The 16825-nt window shown below is 44.5% G+C and overlaps 2 protein-coding genes across 2 annotated transcripts in view; one reads left to right on the plus strand and one right to left on the minus strand.

The window, feature by feature from the left end:
- Window positions 1-3076, minus strand: part of LOC137532276 (zona pellucida sperm-binding protein 2-like) — a 180576-nt gene extending 177500 nt beyond the window's left edge. Inside the window, exon 1 of the mRNA XM_068252611.1 lies at window positions 3009-3076. The gene's annotated coding sequence lies outside the window, so the exon portion shown is untranslated. The remainder of the gene's footprint in view (window positions 1-3008) is intronic.
- LOC137532277 (NUAK family SNF1-like kinase 1) overlaps window positions 1-16825 on the plus strand; it is a 55973-nt gene that overhangs the window by 15664 nt on the left and 23484 nt on the right. Inside the window, exons 2-3 of the mRNA XM_068252615.1 lie at window positions 9155-9275; window positions 12248-12399. Coding sequence (XP_068108716.1) covers window positions 9155-9275; window positions 12248-12399 — 273 coding nt within the window. The remainder of the gene's footprint in view (window positions 1-9154; window positions 9276-12247; window positions 12400-16825) is intronic.

Consider the following 16825-nt stretch of genomic DNA (forward strand, 5'->3'; position numbering starts at 1 on the left):
AGTAACAGTGACTCAGGAAGGGGGGGGGGGGGTGTCTGGGCAGTGCTGACCATAACTGAAGTAGATTGGAGCAGCTTCAGATCCATGGCTGTCCAATCGGAAGAAAGGGTCACGTGACTGAAATAGACCTTGGCGGTGAGTGTGTGGGGGTTGTAGGGTGGGGACTCATAGTTTAGTTGGAATAATGAAGGGAAGTGTAAAAAAAAAATAATGGAAATTGACTTGAAAACATGAGAGCTTGTAAAACAAAAGGAACAGCCGAGGGCCCCTGATGGTGTAGTATATTAAAACAACAATCCAACTATGTTTCTTAAGAGTTATACTCACAAAGCTGGGTTACCTCTAAAGCAACCACTGTATAGGTAGGTGGGGACAACAATCTCGTCCCCACTGAGGTTACGATGTCACTCTCTGTAGATGAGGAAAAGAGGTTGGGACGGAGGCGCCTTATTCGCTACTCATTGCCTGATGAAGTGGGTGCTTGCTTGTGAAACGCGTTGCATTTGAGTACACAAATAATAAATTTTTATTAGATACCGACTATCTGAGTCCTTTTGGGGGAGGTAAGTCCACCACTACCGCCATCTTTTAAATTGTTTTTAATGTATTTTTATCCTACTGTGGCGCCTCTGTTACAACTCATTATAGTATTAAAACCCTAGAGATCGACCGAGGTCCCAGAGGCAAAATGTGAGAGACAATCGTCACAGTTTAAATTATTATTATTAATACAGTATTATTGCCAGTCAGCACTGGCCACGCCTTCACGTTTTTCCAATGAACGGTAATATCTTGATGCCACCCAACATGTGCGTCTGCCAGTCACAGCAATCAGCCAATCAGACCATCTCAATTTGCTTGGGTTAGAGACCAGAACATCGGATTGGTTTCTGTTGGCAACACAACCGTCCTTTCTGCCAGACGCTTTGACAAATGGGGGAGGATGTGAGGTCATTTTTCTTTGGCCACAGATTTGATTTTCTGAACATTCTCACCTATATTTCCTTCTCCTCTGGATGCCAGAATGTGCTAGAAGGAATGCGAACGACTCCAGACGCAGCCAACATTCCATCGGAATTCCCAAGGCGCTAGACGGGAAGACTTTTATATAAAGAAATATTGGAGCCGGGGCGTCCTGTGGGGAAGAAAAGCTTTCCTTAAATGAATGGGGTGGGCTGGGAGAAAATGCACTGTGCAGCTGTGTGGCTGATAAAGTTCACACAATGATCTGTATCAGGAACAGAAGAGGGAAAGCGATCGCGGTCTTATTACCGCTGAGTTTATAAACTAGGCCTGACCCCTGCAGACAATGGAGGAGGCAAGCAGCCCATCTACATTATTATTACTGTATTGGTTTATAACGCTCCAACATATTCTGTGGAAGAGTAAAGCCAGGTATCCACCGCTAGATGGATGGATCGGGCAAAGCTCAGCGACGCAGCCCGACGAATGATCCCCAATCCATGGTAAAACGAGACGGCACGCAATGGGCGTGAACCAGAGTTTAGATGAGTACGACACTTTGCGTGGGAGATCTGCCATGATGGCCGCGCGGCGCAAAGCGTAGTTGGCTTAATTGCACACACATACCCACGCCACGTAATCGATGATACGATCGCAGGAAAAATTATTGTAAACTTGCGCCATGATTACGTACCTTAACCATCCTGGCGGCCTATTAAAAACTGCCAGGGGGCAGCACAGCAGGGATTTCCTGGAGGGCTTTTCCCGTCGCCATGGCGACGGTCGTGATGGCGTCATCGACGTCGTGAGAGTCATCGGGAGTCCCGATCCACCCCTGCGGGTGTGCAGGGGGACCTTAGTGGGGTTTGGGATAGCAACAGAGGCTGGGCTGTATAGGCAGATCCAGCCTCTGTATGCAGATAACATTCTTTAAACACACCTCGGGTTCTCTTTAAAGAGGAGCTGTTAGGTATAAGGTCTCAGAGAAAATAAACACATATATCAGTAGCTAAAGATTGGCTGTACTTACATTACATATGCATTTCACTGTCCACGTTTGGATTTCACAGAATTTGTATATAGTATATGCAGAGATAGATGCTCCTGACAGCTCATGGCAGGCTCCATGTTTTTCTGTCAAATGTGTCGTCATGTCCTGCCTGCTTCCTGATCACAGATAAGCTTGTACTAAATAACACAGTGTGCAGTGAATATTAATGAGCCATGTGGCTAGGAACAATAGCTGACTCCTGCAGTGTACGCTGCCCCGAGATTTATCAGTGCTACGCGCTGGACTGATTACACAAGCTGCTGTAACGTCTCATTAGCAGCCGAGGGGAGGGCCCCAGAATGCTTTGCAGTTTAGAATGCGGCTTGCGTCTTTATGGGTCTATAACAGCCTTTAAGATAAGCACACATCAAAGGTAACTAAGATTTTTATCTTCACTAATTGCTTTTGGGCTTCCTTCTAAACTGTTTAACACAGGAGAATAGAGGTTTAAATTAGCTTCTGCAGCCTGACAGTTACTCTTTAAAGAAAAACCTATAGGACATACATGTCAACTCTGGCCCGCGGGCCAAATCTGGCCCTCAGAGCCATTAAATTTGTCCCTCAAGTGGTTTCCCAACTTTGCATTATGTTTGACCCTCTCTAGACCACCAGGGAAGCTATACTGGAGGTGAAGCCTTACAACACCAGGGAAGCCATATGGGGGAGGGAGGGGCAAATCACTTGACACAAGGGAACTGTATAGGGGAGGATGGGGGCCTCTTGACACCAAGGAACTGTATAGGGGAGGGAGGATTACTAGACACCAGGGAACTGTAAAGGGGTGGGTGGGGGGCATTAGACACCTGAGAAATTTATAAGGGAGGAAGGTAGCCAGTAGACATTGAAATTGGCCCACGGCTAAGTCCCGGTGTACAATTTCGGCCCACTTTATATTTGAAAGATAAAAGAGGGGGGAAAAATCGGAGAGCCCAATATTGTGTAGTATTTTCAAGATTCGCAATATGTTAAACATAGAATGTGAGATTATACTTACAAACACAGGCAACCACACAGGCAACCACTGTAATCGCAGGTGGGAAGAATTACGGTATTACCTGACCCCACTCAGGTTTAAGAAGTCGCTCTCTGTAGAAATAAAGAAAAGGGGGTAACACCCCTCCACGACGGGTGGACTAGTCTGTTTCTCAACATTTTATTGATATGTACCCCTTTTAAATCCCTGTACTCACCAAGTACCCCCTGGCATAGGAAACATTATCACAAGTACCCCTTGACAAATATATATTTAATCGTAGTACATTATAATTGGTTCTAAACAATTTCCAAGTATTTAGTATTGCTTTTAAATTCGCTAAAATACTGATTTGGTGTTGTTTAAATAAGATTTATCATTTTCTAAAACTCTAAATTTGTTATTCTTGGTTAAGTATATCAAGCCCGAGTACCTCCTGGAACCATCAGACGTACCCCCTGGGGTACGCGAACCTATGGACTAGACAATGCTTGAAATTTTGAACAGAGGCGCCATAGTAGGATAAAAACGTCTAAAAAGGGGCGGTGGTAAACTTTCCTCCCTCAAGGAAATACAGACAGGAATTTATTTTATATCAAAACTAGCACTTGGCCATGCTACAGACCTCTTTGAGTTTCTCCAATAATTGCTTGATGAAGCTGGATTGTGCCTGCGAAAAGTGTTGCAAAGTGGAGCTTTTAATAAATGTTATTTTTGACGTAAAATAACTAATTCCTGTCTGTATTTCCTTGATGGAGGTAACTCCACCACTTCCCCTTTTATATGGTTATTAGACGTTTTTATCCTACTTTGGCGCCTTTGTTCAAAGTTTCATACACTTTATATTTGAGTTTGACACCTCTGCTATAATGGATCAAAGGCCTACTGAAATATTGGGCGATTTTCTTCACAAATCCACTGTACAGGACTATCCAAGTACAGCTAGTGCTGTGGCTAGTGCACAGTTTTGTACTGGTGAATCACCACATGGCCTTCAGTCCGTACAGACACCTCGGCCGTCTTATCGTGTCCTCTGAGTTATCTCGCAGACGCATTAGTTGGAGGAAGTGGATGTTGCTGAGTCTTCCGGATGCAGCTGAGCTGAGTGCTGTTAGCAGGCTTTTAGGACAGATAATAACTTCCTGATACTTTCTGCGCGAGCCATAAATCCACATAAACACATCTGCAGCAGACTCGGCCCTCAGAGGCAGGCAGACATCAGTGCAATACATCACATAGATTGTACACAAACAGGATGTCACCGGGAGAAGCAACTGTATGTTTACAAACATGAAGGTCACGCTCGGATACGCGATTCGCGGAATAAACACACTGACAACAATATACAGATGCAGCGTGCAAGTACTGCAGCTGTGCTGCCTGTGTGCCGGTGTTGTGATGCGTTTACGTTCTGACAAATACCGTAGAGTAAAATCGTCTGACTTCAAAAACTGCAACGCAGATGCGATTTAACCATGGATGTAACGCCGTGAGACAGCTGTGTACATAAGCTCTAGGGGTGAATCAAGGTCAGAATGGCGTTAGGACCCTTTCCCTCTATGCCCAATTTGATCCAAATATCAGATCGCATCTGGTTTGCTAATTGCAACAGCAACTAACGTAAATCATGGTGGTGTTTTTCTGCTAGTGCGATTTGTTTTTTTTTTCCAGAATCGCAATCGCCAGCCTGCTGCATTACTGAAGTGATTTTCCCTTCCATTTGACAATTCATACAAATTTTTTTATTTTCCCGCCAAGTTTTTTTTCTCCTGTTGGAATTGGCAAAACAAAAATGTGCCACAATCGTACGGTACACCTGACAGATCGTGATCAAATCGCGATGAAATTGCAGTAGTGGAAATAGAAAAAAACATGTTTGGATTGCAGCATGATCGCGTTTCTTGGCGAAAAAGAGCCCTAAGACGGCTGTGTGATGGTCATAATGGATTTAATGAAGAACTTTAACCAAGGATTGAACGTCTTCCTAATCAGTAGCTGAGAGAAACCTGATCTTTACCTTATATAATATAGACCATCTTGGTGTATGTGTGTGTGGGAGAGCGGGGTTCTGTGTGGCTGATATTGTGGTAAAACCCCTCCCACAGTGTGATGTCATGACCATGGTCCTGGCAGGTTGTTGTCTGGTGAACCTCATTGCATTGTGGGAAATAACGTATTTTTCCAGCTGCCAAGCAAGCTGTATGTCCCTCTGAGCATTGAACTCTCAGTAACGAACATTCTGTACAGATCACCTAACAGAACAGAAATGTCACCACCAGTGATACATTTCAGAATGTAAATCAGGAAGAGGAAAGATTTTACAATGGGCAAACACTGACTAAATAATCTATGAATTATTAAAACTAAAATAAAAAAATAAGCAATTTTATTCATTATGTTATTTTCACAACAGTTCCTCTTTCCGTTTTTTGTTTGTTTGTTTGTTTTAATTCCGACTTTGGGGGCTTGTCTTGCTAGCCTTCTGGGGCTCTCAGTGGCCAACCTTATTTTATCTTTGTAGAAACTACTTGAATGGCCAATGACCAAAAAAAAATTATGTTCAGAAGCCCTTTTACCAACCACTCCCTGTTGCACAGACCTCCTTAGCTATTGGCTGCTGTCTTTTGAGAGTTCGGTCTAGCAGCGGTGTACACAGAGCCTGCTTTTCACTCCTTGCACTTCACTTCCTGGCCACATGAGAGAGTGGTGCGCGGATGCCTTTAACTCCTAGGAGGTCTGGTTCACCACTAGCTTGCTGGGTAATCTGTAACTCTGGGTCGCCCAAGTCCTACCCCATAGAGCCACATCAATCCATGCCATGCACTGATGAGGGTCAACCAATTAAACAGTCTGTATGCATGTTTGATTAGTGTTGCTCTGCACAGTTAACAAGCTGACACATCATTGCATTCCAACGGTTCTGGAGGTGTGACTAGTTTAACCACCCTGGCGTTCTGATTAAATCGCCAGGGTGGCTGCGGGAGGGTTTTTTTTAAATTAAAAAAAAACTATTTCATGCAGCCAACTGAAAGTTGGCTGCATGAAAGCCCACTAGAGGGCGCTCCGGAGGCGATCTTCTGATCGCCTCCGGCGGCAAGGAATAACACGGAAGGCCGCAATGAGCGGCCCTCCGTGTTTCGCTTCCCTCGTCGCCATGGCGACGAGCGGAGTGACGTCATGGACGTCAGCCGACGTCCTGACGTCAGCCGCCTCCGATCCAGCCCTTAGCGCTGGCCGGAACTGTTTGTTCCGGCTACGCTGGGCTCGGGCGGCTGGGGGGACCCTCTTTCGCCGCTGCACGCGGCGGATCGCCGCGCTGCAGCGGCGATCAGGCAGCACACGCGGCTGGCAAAGTGCCGGCTGCGTGTGCTGCTTTTTATTTGGTGGAAATCGGCCCAGCAGGGCCTGAGCGGCAGCCTCTGGCGGTGTTGGACGAGCTGAGCTCGTCCAGACCGCTCAGCAGGTTAAAGAGAAACTCCAACCTAGAATTGAACTTTATCCCAATCAGTAGCTGATACTCCCTTTTACATGAGAAATATAATGCTTTTCACAAACAGACCATCAGGGGGCGCTGTATGACTGATTTTGTGCAGAAACCCCTCCCACAAGAAGCTCTGAGTACCGCGGTACTTTTGGCAGTTTGTTACAATGTAACAAGGTTCACATACAGGAAATAGCTGTTTACAGCTGTCTCTAACAGCCAAAACAGCTAGGAGCAGCTACATAACCTGCCCACAGTAAAAATTTCACCATGTAATACATGTCAGAATGTAAATCTGGGAGAGGAAAGATTTTACAATGAGCAAACACTGACTAAATCATTTATACATAATTATGGTAAAAAATGAAGCACTTTTTTTACTACATTATTTTCACTGGAGTTCCTCTTTAAGGTGGCCACTAACAATCCAATCTCTTTCATCCAATCTTACCATTTCTATGTAATATGAGGGAATGCCTATATTACCCATTCAATACATTCACTCAGTTTACTCTTCTACTACATAGATTTGGTAAGATTGGATGAAAAAGATTGGATCGTTAGTGGCCACCCATACTGGAGCAACAATTGATCATTTCCATATTCAGCAGTGAAGCATGGTGGGAGACATCATATGCTCACTCCAATCTGAATAATTGCGAATACCTTCTGTTTTAAGAAGGCAAACTTTTGGTTTGCATAACATTTAGGCAATCTGCTCACTAAGCAGGATATATTTAGACTTGAGACCGGAGTTGGACATTAAAGGTATAATGATGTGTTTCTGGGATGTGTGTTAGCAACAAACACATTTTCCATGTGTGTTATTTCTGGTATGTGTTTGTTGTTGTGACAGTGTGTGTTTATCTGTCCTGTAGTGTTTACAGCCTCCTTTTGGCCGGACAGGGATTACATAATGATGGTAAAATTAGACCAGGGACAGAATGCCCTGTAAGCCTATCACTATATTGATCCTGCTGAGGGAGATACTCGACCTACAACATCCTCACTAGCAGTTCCTTAGACAGCATTTATAGATGTCTGGGATACAGAATGGGACAGTGGATAGCACTCTTGTCTTGGGGGGCTGAGTTGCTGGTTTGGGCCAGTTAATTGGCTTCCCCAACATAAGAGTTGGTACACATGTGCGAGTACAGACACCTGCAGCGATAGGAACAGTGCAGGGCTGAGTGCTGTACACACATTTCACTAGCATAGAGGTTAGAGTCTGTTGCTATATAGAGGGGGAGGCTGGGCACTGCATAACAGATCGGTTTTTAATAGAGAACAATGTGCTTGGGGGTCAGTCAGGGGTCCATGTTGTTAAAGATCTGGCATCCATCATCAGGAGTCTCCTGTACCAAGGCTAGATTTTTGGTCAACCAGGTCCTTTATGGCTGCCATGGGCCAGTTCATTTGCGTGTGTGTGCCTAGCTTTAGGCCATGAAAGACATGTGGCTATGGTAGGATTAGAATGTGAGCTCCACTGTCAGTGACATGCCGATGTACTCTGTAAAGTGCTGCAGAAGATGTCAGTGCTATATAAATACATAATAATAATATGGCAGGACATTAGACTGACTATGGTAGGATTAGATGCGTAATATGTCGGCGCTATATAAATACTAAATAATAATAATAATAATAGATTGTGAGCTCCTCTGAGGACAGTCAGTGACATGACTATGAGCTATATAAAGTGCTGCAGAAGATGTCAGTGCTATAATAATAAGGTAGGACATTAGACTTTGACTATAATAGATATTAGAATGGAAACAGTGGCGTAACTGAAGAGCTTGGGGCCCCGGTGCAAGTTTTACATGGGGCCCCAAGCACTCTATTGATATGAAGCGCCCCAAAACCTACCAAAGACAGTTTCAGTGACAGAGAGGTGTAACACAAAAGTGCGCCCCTCTATCCCTCCCACCCCAGCTGTCACACACTGATTGCTATTAGACTAAGAGGGCCACAGGGCCCACAACCTCCCCAACACCTTAATCTCTAGTTATATGGCTTGTAGTCACTGCTATGTATCCCCTTTTCTTATTTCTTTCTGTTTCATTCACAATTAGGAATGACCGCTGGATGAATTGTGTGCCCCCTCCTACACTGCGCCCTGAGGCTGGAGCCTCTCCAGCCTATGCCTCGGCCCGGCCCTGGGTGTAATAATATTAAGGAAATGGTTATTAAACGATTACTAATATCCAATGCACATATAGAGGTGTTCATTACCAGCATAGCACCAATGAAAATATAATATTATAGATAAAAGAAATGGGCCCCTCTGGTCCAGGGGCCCCGATGCGGTTGCCACCTCTGCAACCCCTATAGCTATGCCACTGATTGTAAGCTCCTCTGAGTGATATAACTATGAACTCTATAAAGTGCTGCGGAAGGTGTCAGTGCTATAATAAGATGATAGGACATTAGACCATGACTATGGTAGGTTTTAGAGTGTGAGCTCCTCTGAGGACAGTCAGTGACATGACTACGGTATGTATTTTGTAAAGTGTTGCAGAAGATGCGATTTCTGCGTAAGTACTAAACAAATAAAAAAAAAAAAACACTCTTTGGAACACTAGGCAGAAATGATTGGAGATATGGGAAATGTTTATTGAACAAATGCAATCACACTTGAAGCATGCTTTAGAAAACATGGCGTTAAACAGTGTTTGTATTTCATTAGGTTGCTGTGAAGTCCATCCAGAAAGATAAGATCACAGATGAGCTGGACAGAGTCCACCTGCAGCGAGAGATCGAGATTACAGCACTACTGAAACACGAGCACATCATACAGGTCTTCGAAGGTCAGTACAAGCCGGAGGCGCTTGTCACATGTGACATGTCACACACAGGATTCCCGCCTCATCATCACATCCCTCTGTTAGCGGGATTAGTCAGCCACTCTGTGCACTGAGGCTCCTGTCTGCTGTCATCCTGAATGAAGGGAGACATTCACAGCCACTGACAAATGGCCAACCTGTCCAAGCTGGAGCCCGCTAATGATCTATAATTACTCTGTGGACAACACACAACAAAAGCCCGAATTCATCAGAATTCAGAGCAGAAGACAATAGCCACAATTCACTAAGCTCAACTCCTGTCTTTCATAACTATTCTGAGCTGTTTTTACTGTTATCACCATACAGATAAAGCATGTACTGTAGTATTCACTAAACAATTTACATCAGGCAAACCTTAAAATAAAAATTCTGTCTTTAAGTTAAGGGGTGATTTCTAAAGTTAAGGTTTCAGTCCTTAAAATAATGACAGAATTCTAAAGTTAACGACAGGATGTTAATTCACAGAGAGGAATGCAAGTGTAAAGTGTGTGAGGAGTTATCGCCTGGCCTAAGCTGTTCTTAAATGGAGTGTTGCTACTGACTGCAATGCAAAGTGAAGCATTCTGAGCTGCCTGCTTTGTTTTTTTTTACTAGTTTATGCAGAAGGGAACTCTGTATAGAGAGAAATATACACAGTAGGCACTCAAAGGAGGGAGAGAAAGGCACCAAGCGTACACACAAACACACACACACAGCCACAGCCTCTCTTGCTCCTTCCCTGGCTGCCTTACACAGGCTAGCTGTAATCGTCCTGGCAGCAGGAGCGGAGGAGCTACATCCGGTCTGCGTGCGCTCCTCCCCTCCCTATCTACTGCATGTGAGGTGATAACTTAAGGACTAGAATGATAAGACAAAACTCTCACTGTGAAAGTTTATCACTACATGTTAATAAGGCAAGCTTCTTTAGCGACTTAACACTTAAAATACTGATTGATGTGTGATAAATTTTCACTTGCCTTATTATCACCAGCGTGATCTCAGCGAATTGTGGCCAATGTTAAATGAAAGTTTCCGTCATGCAATCAGGACTGTAGTTAGGGATTAGGTTGGGTTCACTGCAGTCACAACATAGATTGTCTGAAATATGCCCCCCTTCCTTGACCGTGCTCTGTTGACACTCACCTGTCCACTGGAATAACTCCTGGTCACCTCTGCTAAATCCACTGTTACCGCGAGTACCTGTATCATATGACATCACACACGTGGCTGGTGTCACATGATACAGGCACACGCGGACATGTGGTGACGGCGGAGTTGTGCTTTCTTGGCTGTTTAAGTGCTTCAGAAAACAGCACTGTATTCCACCCAAGTTGGGTCAAAGAGCTCAGAGAAGCTCTTTTGCATAGATAACATAATTTTTTTTTAACGCTTCCTTTTCTGGAAAACAACATGGGACTCTTTTCTGTGCTACTAATGTTCTATTTCTTAGCTGCACTACACATACAATTCACTATCTCATAAGTTTATTTTCGTTTCTGGTTTGCTTTAAAGATAGTTTATTTGGGGAGATGCTGCTTGTGAAATACGGTTTACTGCTGCCAGGATTTCATTGGATGACACGGATCACCTTGTGTAGCAGACTACAGCCCCCATATTATGAATCCATCTGAAATTCCGTTTTTTTGAATCCCGGGCTAAACCATTTTAAAAAGTAGCACTCAGGATAGTATCCCTTCCCTCCTGCAGCAATGTAAGCGGCTCACACACTGCTCTGGTTATAGATGAAAGGGGAAGCGTGAAGTGACTGCGGCAGCAGAAAAAGATTGCGGCAGGGTGGAAGTATGAAATTTCATTTCACAGCCCGTCACAGACAAACCAGAATGCCTGGGTGGGGTGGGTATGTGAATAAGGGATTATTAAGAGCCGGTTCAGGCTAAATTCTCTGTAACTCTGTAAGTCTGAGAGGTGCAGTCAGAGGTTAGCAATTTGCATGAAGTTAATTAGAAGAAAAATATGTTTGTTCAGTTTTTTAAAGGGGCCTTTTTTAATTGCTGGAGATGGAAAAAGATACAAGTTTTACATGAGATTAGCTAACTCAGATGCCTTTGTTGGGGATATCAATGGCTGTTAAAGTGAGAGGTATATGAGGCTGACATATTGATTTTCTTTGAAACAATACAAGTTGCCTGGCAGCCCTGCTGCTCTGTTTGGCTGCAGTAGTGTCTGAATCGCACCAGAAACAAGCATGCAGCTAATCTTGTCAGATCTGACAATAATGTCAGAAACACCTGATCTGATGCATGCTTGTTTAGGGGCTATGGCTGAATGTATCAGAGGCAGAGAATCAGCAGGTCACAGCCAGACAACTGGTATTGCTTAACAGGGAATAAATATGGCAGCCTCCATATAACTCTCACCTCGGGTTCACTTCAAGTAGTACAATTTGCCTGGCTCGGAAATGTTGCTGCATTTGATTGATGCATTTCCAAGCGGCATACATTTTCATAAAATTTGCATCAACTCAAAATTATTAGCATCCCCAAGTCTATCAATTACTGTCTATCTTTTGCGACCAATTCCTCCTGTACCTCTTTCCTGAAAGGGCACTTAAAGAAGAACTCCAGTGAACATTTTACTGTTGGCAAGTGATGTAGCTGCTGCATGGTTTTTGGCAGTTGGAAAGAGCTGTAAACAGCCATTTCCCACAATGCAACAAGGTTCACAGACAGGAAACTGCCAAAAGTTTGAACTTTTCTTGTGGGAAGGGTTTCTTGTGGGAGGGGTTTTACCACAATATCATACATACAGCCCCCCTGATGGTCTATTTGTGAAAAGGAATAGATTTCTCATGTAAAAGGGAGTATCAGCTACTGATTAAGATAAAGTTCAATTTTTGGTCGGAGTTTCTCTTTAAGGTGAAAATGGGTATTTTGGATAGTGTATTACATTCTACTGTATGGTGATTTAAATCCTCAATCTTCCTCTCCCTTCCCCAGTGTTTGAGAGCTCGGAGAAGATCATCATCGTGATGGAATATGCCAGCAATGGCGAACTCTATGACTTCATCAATAACAAGCATCAGATTCCCGAGAGCGAAGCTCGCCGATTCTTCCGCCAGATCGTGTCTGCTGTTCACTACTGCCATAAGGTGAGTCATCAAAGGGCACCCACCAGGGGTTAAAGTGGACCTGAATTTCCTCTCTGCTGTAAAAGATAAGCAACAATATAGTAACCTTTAAAATGTACCAGAAACAAACTAAAATAAAAGTTTTATACATACCTGGGATTTCCTTGCCCCTTCCGCACCGATCTCTCCCACGCCATCCTCCTCCACCTCCTCGCTTGCTTGGTAGAAGCCCCGTTAGCTTGACAATTTGAGGCCAGTTGGCGAAAAGCGCAGTTTGCCCACGCATGCACCCCCTTCTAGCTCCTGCAGCTCGGAGCGTTCTGCGCTAAGCACTCCCGGCCAAGTACCAGGGCTTCTACCGAGCAAGCCAGAAGGGGAAGGAGGTCGGTGCGGGAGCGATCGGTGCGGAGGTGGCTACAGGAAGTCCCAAGTATGTATAAAACTTTTGTTAGTTCGTCTCAGGTTTTCTTTAACAAACAAAAAAACTTCTTTGTTACAGCTGATACAAATCCTGCAATAAATCTGCAGTGTGTCTACTTCCTGCTTTCATGGAAGCAGACATATTGTTAACATCCTGTGTTTACCAATTAACGATCTGCCGTGGCAGACAGCTGGGGGATCAAACTACAACTTGTGATTAGTCACAGATGAGGGGGAATCAGACAGGCTAAACTCTCTAAATACATACAAAGTGCATTTCTCTCTGTGGTTTCCTTCTGTCCTGTGCAAGAGTTCAGGTCCACTTTAATGTAAATAAAAAAAGTGTGAGCTTAGCTGGTTTCTGATTCTCCATTCTTATACGAGCCCAGGGGATTGTGTAGATCAGGCATTACTGAGGATGCCAGAGCAGCAGCGGTAAACCCTCGGCACGCGCTGATGCTGTAGTAACTGAAGCCCTGTCACCACAGACATGCGGTCATCCCATAGGCACGCTTTATTAAATGACCACATCCTTTCATGAAGTCATCTAAGGGCACTATCAAAATGCTCTTTGCTCGGTCTGCAGAAAGTGCTCATTTCAATGGTAAGTAAATTAAGCTGGCCACTAACGGTCCAATTTCTAGCGAAAAATCGTTCGAGCGATCAGAAATTCTGATCGGATTGGTTGTAAATAATCTCCATTGGTGGACACAATCGATTATGATTGAGTGAAAAAAATGTCGCCTGAATGAATTTTTGTCGAACGAAAATTTGGATTTTCTTGGTGGTCGTGATAGATAGGAAGCAATGATTGGTTAGTTGATGGTGTAGTGAACGTTTTTTCGTCCGATCAGAATTTCTGATCGCTCGAACGATTTTTCGCTAGAAATTGGACCGTTAGTGGCCAGCTTTATTGACATACAATTTAAAATGACCCTTTTACTTTAGGTGGAATGACGTGAATTTAGATTTGTGAAAACAGATGCATTGTCCTTTGTGTGGGTGCAGCTCCCGTGTCAATCCACTCTGCCAATGTTCTGATACAGGATTGTGTAGATAAACTGAGGCCGAGAAGGACAGGGGAAAAACAAGGTTAAAGTGTTTGCATAGAACTGTTCTGTGTGCATTAGCATGTCAGATCCCACAAGACAGCCAGAGCAAAATGTTTCTCCTTTAAACTGCCATTGTAAAGTGTTCTGTGCAGTACTGAAACTACTTACCCTCAAGTCCCTTTATCCTCACAGTGACAGTGCAGGTGACATGAATATTGCAGCCAAGCTAAACATATCTCTTGTTTCACATATCTAAACTGACTATGCATAGAAAAACTTAAATGGTCACTTCAACAGTGGGGAATTTTGCTAGCCAGCCAGCGGTTTTATAGCTATAACTATTTCTATAGCAATATGATGCTTTAGGCTAATTTCACACCAGGACGTTGCGTTAGAGGGGGCGTTAAGGTCGCATAACGTCCCCCTAACGGAACGCCTGGTGGTGCTGGATCTGGACGTCAGAGTGAGCCGCGCTGTGCAGCTCACTCTGGCGTCAGTGATGCCGTGATGCGCACTCTTGTGCGCATGCGGCATCACGTGGTCCCGCCGGCCAATCGCCGCACAGAGCGGCCGCTCCAGGAAGTAAACACTGCACGTCACAACGTGCAGTGCATATTAATTAGCCATGTGCCTGGCCGCTCTCCGCTCCTCCACAAGATTACTGAGCATGTGCGAGCCGCGTCTAAAGTACTGCATGCAGTACGTTGTCTTGTGACACAGCGTTACAATGTAACGCAACGTGGGCACTGTGAACAGCCTCATTGATTTTTCATTACTGTGCGGTGGGCTGCGTTACAGGCTGCTCTAACGTGCGCCTGTAACGTCCCACTGTGAAACCAGCCTTAGGGGATGAAGAGGAACCAAAAAAAGTTTAACATATCTCGTCCAGAACATAAGTGTTAAACTCTGGACCGCGGGCCAAATCTGGCCTGCGGTGCCATCAAATTTGACCTGAAAGTGGTGTCCCCACTTTCCATTATATTTGGCCCACAAGCACCTCAGCGCTAGGGAGATGGACCACAATACACTAGGAAACTGTATAGGGGATGGAGGGAGGCCACTAGAACTGTATGGGGGAGGGGGACCTCTAGACACCAGATAACTGTATAGGGTGGGGAGAGGGGGGGAGCCCTAGATAGCAGGAAACTGTATTGGGAGGGGGGAAGGAACTAGACACCAGGGAACTGTATAGGGAAGGGAGGAGGGCCACTATATTACAGGAAACTGTATGGGGGAGGGAGGGGGCCCACTAGCCACCAGGGAACTATATAGGGGAGGGAGGACCACTAGACACCAAAAGAAAAAAAACTGTATAGGGGAGAAAGGGCCACTAGACACAGGGGAGCTGTTTAGGGGAAGTAGGGCGCCACTAGACACCAGGGAACTTTATGGGGGAGGGAGGAAGGACCACTAGACACTAGAAAACTATATAGGGTAGGGAGGAGGCATTAGAAACCAGGGGACTGTGTAGAGGAGGGAGGGGGGCCACTAGACACCAGGGACTGTATAGGGGAGCGGAGTGGGGCTACTAGAGACCAGTGAACTGTATAGTGGAGAGATGGTGGCCACTAGACGCACCTACAAATACTTAGGAAGCATTTCCTCGCGAATCGTTTTTCAGAAACTCAGCAATAACCTGCTGAACGGAGCCTTGATAATGTAACGGTTGTCACTGGAGACCTTGGCACGAGAGGGAGAAAAGCATGTTGGGAATTTGTCAGAGCAGGAAGACTCGAGGCATAAAACTGCTGGTATTTATCCATCGATCAGTGTTCCGTATACATGTCTGGTGTTATGGAGGAGACTTCCTTGTTAGGATCGTTGGCGGTCTGTAAAAGTAAATAGTGATTCAGTGGTATAGAATGTACCTATGTGCTGCCCGGCCGGGATATTTATACAATGTGACTGGGGTACTGAGTTTATTTCAGGACTCAGGATTTCAGGAGAGGAATCTGCAATTGGCTGTCTCCACAGAGCTTAGCACAGCTCCGCCAGCATCTCCGCCAGTCTCATCCTCCTCAGCAGATCTGGAAGGACTTCCTCTGACTATGGGGCAACAGGTTCTGTGCCCCGGGGGCCTATGAGTCCTTTATGAGACATCACTGTTTTTGTCATTTAAAAGGCCACAAAACCTAAAGTGTAAACATTTCTCATGTAAAAGGGGGTATCAGCTACTGATTGGGAATTGATTGAAGTTCAATTTTTGGTTACAGTTCCTCTTTAAAGTTGCATTGTAGTGACATATTGCAGAATGTAGCCAAGTATTCAGTATAACCACTTTCACATTAATTATCCTGATTACAGCATCAGAAACACTTCCTCTATCCTATCTATCTATCTATCTATCTATCTATCTATCTATCTATCTATCTATCTATCTATCTATATCGTTGTATATGGGTATTTAGCCCCGCCCTCCCAGTGATGTCTGCTTAGCTGTGCGGAATTCTCCCCTGAGCATTCTGGGAGACCAGATATTATTTCTACTCACAATAAACATACGTAGAAAGTACTTGTGGATCGCACACCTGTATTTGTGCTGGCGATGTGCCCGGACCAGAAGATAGGTAGCACTCCGGTCTCCAATTGCTTAGTAGAATGTAGAGTCCAGCACCATCAGTTGTATTAATGCTCTTTATTATAAAAGACACATTGACAAAAGAAGCAACGTTGCTTCTTTTGTCAATGTGTCTTTTATAATAAAGAGCATTAATACAACTGATGGTGCTGGACTCTACGTTCTACTCACAATAAACAAACATTCTGCGGTGATGCCCCTGCCAGCAGTAAAAATGTCGCCACCAGTTATACATTTCAGGATGTAAATCAGGGTGAGGAAAGATTTTACATTGGGCAAACACTTGACTAATTCATTTATAAAGTAATATTGTAAAAAAAAAAAAAAATACACCATTTCACTCATTATGTTGGTCAGTAAAGTGCCTCTGTAAGGACCAATGTTAGTAGGCAAATGT

The sequence above is a fragment of the Hyperolius riggenbachi genome, chromosome 9 (assembly GCF_040937935.1).
Source record: "Hyperolius riggenbachi isolate aHypRig1 chromosome 9, aHypRig1.pri, whole genome shotgun sequence".
Taxonomy (NCBI): Eukaryota; Metazoa; Chordata; class Amphibia; order Anura; family Hyperoliidae; genus Hyperolius; species Hyperolius riggenbachi.